At 49.9% G+C, this 13,825-nt stretch overlaps 1 protein-coding gene across 1 annotated transcript in view; it reads right to left on the bottom strand.

Annotated features, from left to right (window-relative positions):
* The window catches only part of E2F7 (E2F transcription factor 7), a 36,239-nt gene that overhangs the window by 19,040 nt on the left and 3,374 nt on the right, over window positions 1-13,825 (bottom strand). The window contains exons 3-6 of the mRNA XM_047788378.1: window positions 10,158-10,433; window positions 7,552-7,720; window positions 2,107-2,397; window positions 747-905 (exon numbers count right to left, since the gene is read on the bottom strand). Coding sequence (XP_047644334.1) covers window positions 747-905; window positions 2,107-2,397; window positions 7,552-7,720; window positions 10,158-10,433 — 895 coding nt within the window. The remainder of the gene's footprint in view (window positions 1-746; window positions 906-2,106; window positions 2,398-7,551; window positions 7,721-10,157; window positions 10,434-13,825) is intronic.

The raw sequence follows: 13,825 nt of genomic DNA, 5'->3' as shown, positions 1-13,825 counted from the left end.
CACGATGTCATTTCTATTCAAGCATCACTTCACATTTAACTCGGGTCCTAAGATCATGCCAAGGGCTCTGATCCTCGTCTGGAAACACTGCGTTCATCCCGGACGCAGCATTGTTCTCAACCCTGACGGAGCGGCATGGTGCCTAGTCGCCTCTCCCAGGGGGGGCTACACTTCTTGCTGGAAACAAACAAAAAGCTAGAGGATGTCGAGCTCATGGTTTCCCAGGCTTGGATGAGCTGCCCGCAGCCAGAGGCCTCCAGCTCGGCCCAGGCTTGACGGCAAAAGGAAGAGAGATGTGAAACTGGGACACACTCTCCTTGCCCAGCAGCCGCGTCCCACCACCCGTACCCTGCCCTGCTCATTCCTCTGGTTCTTACCTGTAGACAACTCTCATGTCCACCCATCAGAAGAGTATGCAGGGGGCGAGGAGAAAAGGGAAAGAAAACTCAGACATTCCGTCTCGGATGCAGCGACACTAAAGAGAAATGCAAAGCCTCTGGCCCCTCCCTGACCTGCACGTGTGGGCGCCACTCTGCTTCCAGGGTCCACTCTGCTGGGATCTGACAGAACCTTCACAGGAATCCGAGCATGTGGCCGACTTACCTCTCACAGCACCAAGGACCTTTATGAAGGCGGGAAGGGGTGTACGTCTCAAAACAATTTTTTCTAAATCTCAGAGGCGGAGCACACCCACACATGGACTCCCACCCCTTCCGCGCTGGGTGGATTCAGGTCGAGACACTCACTTTTGAATTTGCTGTGGTCTGCCGTGTCTTGGCTTCCCTCTGTCAGTACTTTGGCAGCCGCGCCGAGGGTTACAATCTTGGGTTTGGAGGCCAGGAGCAGCATGACAAACTTCTGGCTCATGGTTCTCAGAGACTTGTCTTTTCTACTGCTTGCAGATGCTACAAGAAGAATGAAAGGAAAGCATCAACACATTTAATTTACCACAAGAGAGGCTGCGCTTGCGGTTTGCCGGAAGGGTCCATCAGCAGATGGAAAGACCACTCCTGTGACGGTGGTGGCAGAGGCCCATGAGCCGTCCTAGAAAGATGGTTCCTGAAGAAATAAGAACCATAGAAACTCACAGGAGGGATAAATCCTGAAGTGCTGTACCCTCCCACTTCGTGGACGAGAATCCACGAAGCCGTTCTCTTGAGGCAATTTTGGGGAGAGATTAAAGTAGGACACAGGACAGGGTAGGGACTCAGGAACCGTTTTCGGAATATGAAGCTCTTCCCTCCAGGCGAGGACTCCAGTTTTATGTCTCTGAGCCCCACGAGCTAGAACACACCCTCCACACTGGAGGCACCCAGCTCCTCCCCCGCTTTCCGGGAGTACGTGGAGAAAGAAGGAAAGAGGAGATGCTGGTGAGATGTGCGGCTGCAGATGGCAGGCAAAGCGGCCCCAACGGACAGCCGCCGCCTCGGGTTTTAGGATAAGAACCTGCGCACAGGGTGGAATTAAAATGCCTGGGGCGGCAGGTGGAATGAAAGCCAGGTCCACTCTTCCATTCCTCTTTCTCATGCTTGCAGGTGAAGGGGCCTGGGGGATACCTGCATGTTAGCATCTAAGCAGCCAGGAGCAGGGGGAGAATGAAGATGAGGGCTTAAAGGAACGGGCTGAGTATGAGCTGGGAAGGGAATAACAGTGTAAGTTAAAAAAAAATGTGCATCCAATGAAGCAGGTTGTCTTAATCTTTCTAATCAGCATTTTCTGCTAAAGGGGTTCTTTGAAAAGTCATCTACCCCAATGTGTAATTAAAAAAATAGAATCCTCTGAAGGGAGAAATTTTCCCAAGGACATTTTCCTTAAAGGCTCAGAAAAGCAATCAGCACGGGGCTGTCAATCTGAAACGGGAGCGCAGTTGGCGATCGCCGGGCCAAACCAACCAAACACCGGGCAAAGCTGCCACTAGACAGGCTTCCGGCGCGGGTGCACAGGCCGCCCCGGCGAGTGGCCATCTGGCCTCCTGTCTTCAGCGGGGAGAACGAGAGGACAGGTCCCGTGGGGCTGTCAGTCTGGCAGCTCCCTCTTAGCCATGACTGTCCTCAGGAGAACCCATCACCCTCTCTGTCACGACTCGTGCGCTTTCCGGGGACTCACAAGAGGGACAGTCCGGTTCAGAGAAATCCAGCAAGTGCGGGTCCTGGGACTCCGCACAGCCGTCTCTTTTGCGTTCTCCGCATTTATACTCCAGCAGGTCTAGCTCCTTCTGTTGGAGGTGTGCCATCTGTTCTTCGTATCTCTGCTCCTCTCCCAGTCTCTGGAGGGTCCGCAGGGTTTTTGGCAGGCTGTGCCGACCGTGCCAGCCATACTGATTCTTGGCCACCCGGCTGACCAGGTGCAGCGATTCCAGCACGTTCACAATGTCGTAGATGCGCCTCCTTTCCACGCCTGCGGGAAAAACAGGAGCCCACCGTCAGCAGGCTGATACCCATCTTTAAAAAATGTATTTTACTGGAGTTCCCATTGTGGCACAGTGGTTAACGAATCCGACTAAGAACCATGAGGTTGCGGGTTCGATCCCTGGCCTTGCTCGGTGGGTTAAGGATCCGGCGTTGCCGTGAGCTGTGGTGTGGGTCGCAGACACGGTTCAGATCCCATGTTGTTGTGGCTGTGGTGTAGGCTGGCAGCTATAGCTCCGATTCGACTCCTAGCCTGGGAACCTCCATGTGCCCTTGGGAGCAGCTCAAGAAAGGGCAAAAAGAAAAAAAAAAAAAAAAGTATTTTACTGAACCATGGTTGATCCCCAGTGTCGTGCTGATGTCTCATGTACAGCAGTGGGTGTACAGGTGCAGACACTCCTTCTCAGCCTCTTTCCCATCACGGTTTCCCACGGGCACCGCACAGAGTTCTCAGCACTGCACGGCATGACCTGTTTGGCTGTGTTCTATAGACTGGTCTGCATCTGCCAATCCCAAGCTTCTAACCCATCCCTCCCCCACCTCCCTTTGGCAACCACGAGTCCGCTGACGAATAGTTTTGAGGGTAAATTTCTTGAGGGCTTGGGCCTCGTCTGTGAATTATTTTGTGTCATCCTCTACCCAGCAAATATAATTGCTCAATAAATTCACCCTAGAAGAATGCAAGCAACAGAAATTCTCTCTCTTTTTTCTTCCTGGGATCCAACCCTCGCTAAGATCCAGTATAAACATCCACCTTGAGATGGACGACAGATCCATCTGTATTATACCAACTGTTGAGAAACTTAAAAAAAAACAAAAAACAAAAAACAAGCATTAAAGAAAAGGAGTTCCCATCGTGCCTTACTGGTTAATGAACACGACTAGGACCCATGAGGTTGCAGGTTCGATCCCTGGCCTTGCTCAGTGGGTTAAGAATCCGGCATTGCTGGGAGCTGTGGTGTAGGTCACAGAATCAGCTCGGATCTGGCATTGCTGTGGCTGTGGTGTAGGCCAGCAGCTATAGCTCTGATTAGACCCCTAGTCTGAGAACCTCCATATGCCACGGGCGTGGCCCCGAAAAAGACCAAAGAAAGAAAAAAAAGGGGAGAAACTGTTAGGCAAACCATACAAACATTTCAGTGGGTTAACACTGGTGGGATTGAGCAATATCAGAATAATAAACTCTGGATGAATGCTGGGTACTTGCTTTTGACTTATATTCCTAATTAGAGTATAAAACTGTGCCCAGTAACTGCTACCTTGTTACTGGACAGTACTGTCCTTTCCTGGAGTTTGAATGATGTGAAAAAATTACCTTGTTAATTTTCTTAATGGCCAGTCAGGAAATCAGATGGTAAATATTTTGTTTCCGATTTTGCCCTGGAAGCGCGAGGCTCAAGAGCTGGGGCACCTTTCTCACGCTGCTGGAAGAAGCTGGTGCCCTGGCTGGAGTAACACATAAGTCTCCCTCTGCTCATCACAGCTAATGTCAGTCCGGTGACAGCAACTGTCCAATTCTCCCTGCTGCCCCCTCACCACATCCCTCCAAAGAGCCCATCAGTAGGGCACGGGGACTCTGGCACAGGCTGGCCATCCAGTTCCTGAGTTCCCTAGCCACTTTCCGAGCACTCCACAAACAGCTAGGATCCTGAGCAGTCTATTCAATCTCCTAAAAACACTTACACTGGTTAAGTGGGGGGGGGGCTTCAGGGTCAGACTGCCTGGATTTGAGTCCCTGCGTTACCCCTTACTAGTTGGGTGAGCCTGAGAAGTTACTTAAACTTTCTGTGCCATAGTATTTATCTCATAAAATCATCAGTCTTAAACGCAACCATAAACTTAAAGGGCTTCCGAGAGGTTGTCAATTTACCGACTGTTTGCATACTATTTTGTCAATACTTCTGTGTGGCCTGGAAGAGAGCTAAAATCCCCGCTAGCTTAAGAGGTGACAGTAGAAACAGATTTTTAAAGTCTCCCGTCTATGTCTCACCCTGTTATGCAACAGCCCCTTTGGAACCCACTGGCCCCATTTGCACCCATCTAGGTAACAAAAGCCTCCAGGCATCTTCCAGAACACCAGCCCAGCTACCAAAATGCCTCCTTTCTCTTCACACCAGGAGCTGTTCCATAACGAGGACAAATTTGGTGCAGGTAGCTTGTGGCCCTTTGTAGATTTAGCACAAGAAATAGATCAAATTCCAATGCAAACTGTGGCGCCGGGAGAAAGCTCCATCACATGGATGAAGAGGCATTTTGCAGTCAATCTGACACCCTGGCTCATGACCCTGAAAGGTTCTTCACCCTCAAAAGCTCCGGCTTTGGCGCCAGACGCCTGCTGCAAGGGGCTGGCGGGAGCAAGCAGCAGCCCCTGGTCCAGATCTGCCTGGCTCCTTACTCCAGTCTGTTTTCATTTATTAACACATCTTGTTTAGAGTGTAACATTCTATAAACCTTCCCATCCGAAATGTCATGTGAATGCAGCTGAGACACCCCAGGGCCAGCCATGTGCCCGGCTCTTGTGTTATTTTGTATTAGATACAAGCTGTTCAGTCTCCACCTAGTGGCCAGACTTCCCAAGAAATAAAGAAAAGACCACTTGGACCCCGTGGAGAGTAAGACGATGCTTGACATACACAATACGTGCTAGTAGGTGGGGCTGGCAGAAGCCCATGTGCAGCCAGTTGCCTGAATCATCACTCGCCTTTGCATCTGGACTGAGTCCCTGGCTGGGCGGACCAAAATGTTTTCTTTCACAGATCTCAAGACCTGCAGGTTAGTTTGGGGCTCACTCTGCCAGGAAGGTTCTCCCTCGCACTCAGCCCTTTTTGTCTTGCACTCAAAGCAATCCTATTCATCCTAGCCAGGGCAGGAGCTACGCCCTCAAGGACTGAGCAATCGCTACCAAACTGCCCTTAGTCCCTGAAAGAGCCTATTGGGAGCATCTCAGCCCACTGAGCTAGTTTCCCAGGCTGTGTAATTCTCCATTTCCTAACGCCACTCCCAGTTCTTGAACTTCTTACCTAGAGTATCAGTATCCGATCTACCTAAGACCGGAAACTGGGAAGCAGTGCAACATGAATGCTCTCCACATCCTTGGTTGAAATATGGCCCCAAAGCTTGAGACCTGGGATACGGCAGGGAGTTCAGACTCGACCCTAAGAGACGGTCACAGCGTCTAGGAAGGGACCTTAGTTTTCGATTTCACATGAAGCGAGACAGAAGGTTCATTTGGGAGGGCTGGGTAACCATGAGGCAGTAGGAAGCTGTTGCAAAAATATCTGGAGTTCTGCTCCAGGCAGTTATAACCTGGGGACCGACGGCCCATATGAGACCGGGAGTCCGTCGTTCTGTCCTCCCTGGGACCTGTCACTCAGCCTTCCAACATCTTTTGTCTCCTGCACTGACACGAGTGCAAGCCCTCTTGATGATGGCTGCGCACATGGACGAAGCTGGCTTCGTGGAGCCCAGTGAGAAAGACGTCGTCTCTTCGGTGGGTTCCCCCCCACCCTCCGAAGACGGGTTTCCAGGACCCTGTCTCTCAGCCGCATCTACATCAAGCCTGTGTCCAGCGGGCCCACCTTCCCTGCTTGTTTCGTTGCTACGGTGCCAGAATACTGTTTTCCATTTCCCTCCAAAACGGCTCCCCCGTCAAAGCGCCCTGCTTGACCTCCCAGCTGTAGAGGCTGCCAAGACAGCCTGGGGGTGGTGGAGAGAGGGGTACCTCTCATCAGAGCTGAGGAGAAACTGTTCCACGCAGGGAGAAGAGTCATCCCAGCCAGGCTCTGAACTGGGCACGTTCCTGACATGATGCCTATTTTTCCTAAGGTTCTGCAAGGAGGATGCGATGGGCCCTATGCTATAGATGAGAAAAGATGAGTTAACTTTTAAAAGCTCTCCCAGTCTATTAAGTGGAGGGCTGGGCTTCAAATCCAGCTCTATCCGACCCAAAGTCCTGCCCATGCTCTTCCCATCACAACACATTGGCTCACTGTCTCAACTTCCAGCAAGTAACACCTTTTTAGCCACCCGTTTGAATACTTCAGATCGGCAGTCAGGTGTTGGGTCACATTCTCTGGGCTCTAGGAAGATACAGATCAAAGGAACAACCTAAACGCAGCCTCTATTGTGAAGACTCTTGGGCTGATTTCTTTGAGGCTTTTCTATTTCCCATGGATGTTAACCTTTGTCATCTCTTAAGGGAGCACCCTGACATCTTAAATCACCGTGACTTCTCCTTGTTTATGGTTTGTCAACAGTGTGCTCATCCTGAAACCAAGAGCAATCCGGATCCACCAGGGGTCGCTCTTCTGAGGGAGCCCACTGCCCATCTAGAGCCCAGACACGGCTGCTCAGGACACAGGCCCAGCCGTGTGAAGGCAGGCATTCTTCTTTGCTGCAAGGCTGAGCTGAGTTACATCCAGACGTGCTTTTTCCAGTTGGGCAGACATGCTGCGACTGTCGCAGGACATGGCTTCAAGCGTAATGGCCTTGCTTTCACATCGCTCTTTGTGACAGAAGTAACACCGGTTCTGAATTCTTAGAAGCATTTTTAAAAATAAACAGCAGGATGTTTTTAAATATCTTTTGAGTCTGTCTGAGATAAGGTGGAAGTAAGACATTAGATATTAATTTGTCATGTCAGTCTTTGGTAAAAAAATTTTTTGGTCTTTTCCGGGCCGTACCCACGGCATATGGAAGTTCCCAGGACAGGGGTAGCATCAGAGCTGTAGCTGCTGGCCTACACCACAGGCACAGCAGGGTGAGATCCGAGCCGTGTCTGTGGCCTACACCACAGCGCATGGCAATGCTGGATCCTGACCCCCCGAGTGAGGCCAGGGAGCAAACCCGCATCCTCAGCGTTTCTGCTGAGCCGCGACAGGAACTCCCAGGAAAGACATTTTTTAAGGTTAAGAAAACCAGATTTTGGCTTGAGCCCGAGACCTAGAAGTCTCCCAGGAATTCCGCGCGGATGATGAGACACTTGAGGACAGAAGCAAGCTCTGCCTGCCCCTGTGTCCTCGCTCTTTTCAAGGGCCTGCTCTTCACTTCGTAAAGGAGGTGACCCGAAACCTCCGACCTGCTTGAGGAATCAATTTCCCACTGTACCTGGAGACAGGCCTCCAGCTGAGTGGATGATACATACCAAGGCTGACAGCAACTTCATCTAAGGAGATGGTGGTTTTCTCAGTGGACAGTGGATAACTTGGGTAGCGAGCTAAAAACTTCTGGCACAGGAGTCCTAAACTTTTCTGTTTTCTGCTTGGCCTCTGCTTTTCAAATTCGTCCACAGCACTGTCCCCAACAACATCAAGCTACAAAGGGCAGACAGGGAGCAGGGAGACGTCACCGTTAACATCCTGCAGGAGAAACTGCCGTTGCAGCGGGTAGACTGGTGAGTCGGGGGAGCGTAACCCATCCCGCCCTGGATGCTGGTTAAAAGAGACTTCCTCATCTCATTTTCCTAGCCTTTCTTTTACCTATTGCTGCCTCTGAACCCAGCTGTTCGTCCCTTGTGCTTTGAGACCGAGTCTGCTGGTTCAATGAAATGCAGATAAAGCAGTCACGCATCGGTTGCTACACCCTTGCCGCTAGTGGGGTCTGAACAGGCCCTGCAGATCAGTGTCACTGGGAGCCTGTGAAGAGATGTAAACCTCAGGCCTCATCTCAGACTCGATGTATCAGAATCTGTCTTCTGCTAAGATCCTGTGTAATTCTGTCAATATGAGAATTTGAGATGTACTGGCCTGCATTGTGTCATCAAATGCTTATTTTTTTTTTACAATTTACCAAGGGTTGGTGGAACTGAACAAGGGCAGCTAGATATTCTTCTTCCTTATTGTAAGTACCTTAAACTAGTGTCCTTATCTCATCAACCCACATTTGAAAAAGGCCCAATTCAAGCTCCAAGGAAGGAAAAGGCTTTTTGATGAACATATTCAAGAAGAAAAGTGACATGATTATTTCAGCAGCTTCAATAAGAACCAGTTCCTATTAGCCCAAACGGGAGACAACGCAAATGGCTACAAACCAGGAAATGGATACATAAGTCATGGTATATCCATTCCATGCAATGGAATATCATACAGCCATGAAAATGGGAAAACCATAGCTATAAGCAGGAACACAGATGAATCTTAATGATGCATGCTGATTGAAAAAGAAGTCCCAGAAGACCATATACTATGGTCATCCCTTGGTATCCATAAGAAACTGGTTCCAGGACCGCCTCCTCCCCCGTCCCCCATCGGCCATGGAGATAAAAAAATCTGTGGGTGCTTAAGTCCCTTATATGAACGGCACAGAAAGCAAGGGAATGATGAATACACATTCTGGAGAGAGCTTACTCTGTGGAAAGGGCAGATATAAATTAAGAGTGTTGTCTGGGTTCTGGGTTGGTAGGCAGATTCATGAGCATTAACGATAGTACACATGATAAGTACATTTTATATGACCAAATAGTTTATCAAAAGATATCAGAGAATCAGTTTTAAAAAGATATTAAAAAGGAGTTGCCGTTGTGGCTCAGTGGGTTACGAACCCAACTAGTATCCGTGAGGATGTGGGTTCAATCCCTGGCCTGGCTCAGTGGGTTAAGGATCTGGCATTGCCACAGGCTACAGCATAGGTCACAGATGCGGCTTGGATCCTGAGTTGCTGTGGCTGTGGCACAGGCTGGCAGCTGCGGCTCCGATTCGACCTCTAGCCCGAGAACTTCCATATGCTGCAAGTGTGGCCTTAAAACAAGAAACAACCCCCCCCACCCCATGTAATTTGGGAGTTCCTGCTGTGGCGCAGTGGGTTAAGAATCTGACTGCAGCAGTTTGGGTTGCTGCCGAGGTGTGGGCTCAATCCCTGGCCCAGGGCAGGAGGTTAAAGGATCTGGTATTACCACAGTTGCAGCGTAGGTTACAACTGCAGCTCAGATTCAACCCCTGGCCGGGGAATTTCCATGTGCCAGGAGAACTGCCATAAACAAACAAACAAACAAACAAACACCTGTGTGATTGGTATTTGTTACACTGTGGTTCTGTTACAATACAGTATACCGAGTATTCTATTCATTTTGTTCTACTGATTTCATGGTGTAATTTGGGATTTTTCTACTCTCCCTTCCCATTTTCTTCATTGTGGTTATTTTTATGGCTTAAAAAAATCCACCAAAAGGAGAAAAAAATGGAAGACAAATAACACATCTGTGAGTGACTTTTCTTAGCAAGTCTGGGAAAAAGTTTGATGGAGAGTGACAATGATTGACCACTGATTTTTTTTTTTAAAAAAGCATGGGTATGCTGCTTGTTCAGTAGCTCTGGTTCCCCAGAGTACAGGCAATTTAAAGATGACTCTAAAGTCCCAACCAATGAACTAAACATACATGAGAATGATAAAATTTCCCAAGTCAAAAATATCCAGATTAATATTACCCTTAAAATTGGAGCGAAAATTATAATTTATGGCAGCATTAAAAGTAATGCAAATTTCTTCGTTAAATCAAGATTAGTAAGTATCATTGCTTAAAAATTTATCATTTAAAATGTACTGGTCAAGAGTGTATTTTACAGAAGAAAGCATTCATGTATGAGGAATGAGATACCAAAGGAGAGTTCCATTTTAGCTGTAAATAAATAAAAATATTGAGGACTCCTTTTGAGTCAATAGTAAGCAAAAAATGGAGAATTCTGAGACTTTTTAACAGTCAAGTAAAAACTTTTAAATTCTAAGAGAGCCCTTAGGAGGAGCAGGCCTGTTTACCTGCAGGGAGTCTGTAAACGCATCGTCCTTGTTCTCAATGGGCCTGAACAGTCCTTTTTTCTTCTCTCGGTCCCTTATATCCGGGCTGGCAGCACTAATGAGCACCTTCAGGTTGGCTGTGGGCGTCCACGGCTCTGCCTGCTGCCTGTCGACAAGCTTAACTGGAGTCATGGGATTTCTTTCTGGAGTGAACAGTTTTTGCTTCGATAGGTCAATGGGTTCATTTTTTATTGGCGTCTTTGGGGCCATCCTTGAGCAATCAACAAATATATTTTCCTATTAAAAAAAAGAAAACAAAAACCTTGCAGCAAATATGAGAAAGGGCAGGTACCAGCTAAGAGTACACTCTGTTCCCGTCACTCACCGAGAACTGAAAATGCAAACAGACCATACGTTCGGGGCTGAAAGCTACCAGGGCAGGACGAAGGACAATAAGCAAAAGGATCCACGGGAACCAAGCGGTCACTCCAAAGAGAAACCCACTGTCATCCGCCACTCCTTTTAAACGTGTTTTCCACGGCATTGCTGTGAACGAGGTTGCGAGCGTATCTGTCACTGGCGGACGCTTCTGGCGGCACCAGGAGGCCACTCAGGGCAAAGGTGGGTGGAGTCCATCTGGCTTGTAAGTGACACATTTTTGAAGCACGACTTACAAGGTTGCCCCAACTAGTGAAGGGCAATTATGCTCTCGCTCAGTGTTCACTGGTGCTCACAGAGCAATTAGCAGGACCAGCTGATGGAGGGCATTTTTAAGAGAATGCCACGTGTGAACCCAGCCAGCCATCTAACGTCACCCGTCCAGAGCAGTGCTTCTCAAACTGCCTGTGGTCAAGGACCGGGCTCCTCTGTCCTGACTCCCACAGGCCAATACGTGGCCTCACCTCACGGGACTCATCTGGAACTCCCATCTCAGGTGGCAGGCCCCTGGCGTGTGCCACTCAGTCTGACCTCGAGCCTGCCTGACAAGGAGAGACCACTGATCACAGGCTTCGCGGTCCCAGGGGCAAGATCCAACGACACTCAGAGGTTCCTGAGTGTTCAACTCTCAAGCACTGGTCTCGGTTTTCTGCAGGTGGGTCACAGTCTGTGGACTAGCACTTGCCTCCAGATCACACTCTGAGCAGGGCGTCTTCGAAAATTTTCAGAAAAGGTTAGTTCATAACGGGTCCACGGATGAATCCATTAAGGAAAAGGACTGAGAATGGAGAAGTCACATTTGGAACCACTAGGTTACTCCAAAAAAGCTCTTTCCCCCAGAATAAGATTTCGTCACTCAAAACCAGAAACTCTGCTCTCCTCGTGGTTGAATTCACTTCCAGGCAACAGGGCCGTGTGTAATTAGGAAGGCAGAGGGTTAAATACTTGCCACTCCCTTTCCTGTTCAGAGTATCACTCTAGAGCTTATTGCACGCTCGGATTTGGGCTGAGCCGTGGTTTAAAAAAAAGGGCTTTCCTATAACTGAGCAACATGTGAAGAGAGAGAAAGAACTGCTTGGCAGAAACTGGAGTTGGTATTTGCAGGATCAGCAGAAACTGCCTGCTAGATGTGGTGCAGTTCCACCTTGGAGTAGCAGGAAGGGGGTGGAGAGGGGTGACGATTTCTCATGCCACCGCAGGGGGAAGCATCCACCCTGGGGCACTGGCATCTAACTCACCTCTCGTAACCCGTCCTATCCGTGTACTACTCCGAGGACGTCGTCTGCACAGGACCTCTCGCGGGAAAGCCTTGAGTGCTTACAAGGTGCTGCACACGACACCTGTTTCGTGTACTTTACCCCTGTTTACTCCTCATCCCATCCTGTGCCCTAGGTACTGTTATTTTTCTAGAGCACAGACGAAGGAATGGAGGCACCACAGGGTACCTTGGCTGAAGTCACATACAGTGTAAAATTCATCAGTCATGCAAGGAAGAGCTGACAGCAGAAGTTTCTAAAATTCTGCAAAAGCTTCTCCTGGGTGTGAACTGGGAAGAAGGTATCTTTTTGGAGGTGCCAACAAAAGGTACCAGCTGGCCAGTGATGCCCACTGGCACCTATGAAGGGGCGACTGGGGGAAGTAGCTCTCCTGGCAGGCGGGTACGGCCAGCTCGCCTGGCTCTGCTCTTCCTTCTCACTGCACTTTAAGTCTTTCAACTGAAAATGAAGTTCATGCAAATAGCAACCACCAGCGCTGTGGGGACAGTTCCTGGCACATAGTGAATTTTCCATAAAACTTAGCTCTTCTCTAACCCCCCCCCCCGCCCTGCCCAGTCTTGCTCTCTGTTACCGTCCATCCTGGCACCGAAGGCTAATATAAGACAGCACTTTGGAAAGCTGTTGACTTTCCTGGATGTGTGTCTTATCTCGTTAACAGGACTATGTGCTTCTGGAGGCCTGGGAGCTCGTGCCACATGTCTCATTCCCTGCAATTTTTGATGCAATGCCTTGCCCCACGCAGGTGCTCGGAGAACATGGGGAACACGGTGCCTTAATTATCTAGTTCTTCCAAAAGCTGCCCCCACACTGGAGGGTGTGGCCCAGGCTTTTGGAGCTGGACGGAGGTTCGCCTTCCTCCGCTCCTGCCTCCGTAGGACCTGCCCTCCCAGAACAGTGAGCTCCTACTCTTTCCGCAGCGAGGAGCAATTCAGGGCAATTCAGATGGGTTACTTCCTTCAGCGCTTTGATTTGTTTTCACTGCCACGTAAGTAATTAAGCAGGAGGGGCGTTAGGTCACGTGGTAGGTTCGATTCCATCGCACGTCTGCACCAACAGAAAAAACTGCCCAGCAAATCATTTTCTGAGGTCTCAGGTGGGTGGGAAGGCAGGTGCAGTCCACCCACACCCCGTTCCCTCTGTCCATCTGTCCTGCCAGCCTATCGCTGTAGAAGGCAGAGGAGAGGGGATTGTAATGAGAAGTCAGAAACCTGGTTTTTGTCTCAGGACAAGTGGTTCACCGTGTCTGGGCCCACATTTCCAGATCTATAAAATTAGGCGTTCAGACTGAAGGACCTTTCTCCAAAGCTTTCCAGCAAGGCTTCCCAGCTGGGTGGTGAAGGGGGCTGACTCAGCCAGGATCACGCCCCTTCCCAAGAGGCTGGCTCTGTCCTCAGTGCAGGGAGAGGAGCACTGACGTTTGAAAGCCTGGTCCCCTTGCCCTGTCTCAGGACGCCGCGGAGGGGCCATCCCAGAAGCCCCTGCAGGGTAAACACTAGACTTCCACTGAGACTATTCTGCAGCTATGCTTCTCCCTCGAATTCTGCTGCCTCTCCTTCCCTTAAAGGGCACCAATGCCCGGGCCGTGCCCCAGTCAGCCCCTTGCATGCTAAACTCCAGGGCAGATCTGTCTGCCTCTTCAACCAGAGAGGGCGGGGGAATGAATACCCAGGAAGCAGGTTCTCCGGTTCCCATATGCAGACTGAGGCGATGCACCCTGGCTCCCCTGCCCATGGAGTTGCTGTGAGCATCAGATGAGATAATGAAAGCGGCTTATGGTCTGTGAGGTGCTGTGCACATGTCCGCTGTTGATCATGACTCATTACGCCAGCAGTATGGCTGCGCTGCGGGCTGGCACGGGAAGGGCCTGCCCGTGCAAAGGTTCCAGTCTTGCTTCTGTCTCAGCTTTGTCATCTAACATCATCAGCCTGTGCAAGGGCCCTGGTGACACGTGGCCACCCTCTTCCCCAGTCCATC

This window comes from Phacochoerus africanus, chromosome 7 (assembly GCF_016906955.1).
Source record: "Phacochoerus africanus isolate WHEZ1 chromosome 7, ROS_Pafr_v1, whole genome shotgun sequence".
Classification (NCBI taxonomy): domain Eukaryota; kingdom Metazoa; phylum Chordata; class Mammalia; order Artiodactyla; family Suidae; genus Phacochoerus; species Phacochoerus africanus.
Note: the sequence above shows the minus strand (reverse complement) of the source record. Positions and strands in the feature narration are given on the sequence as shown.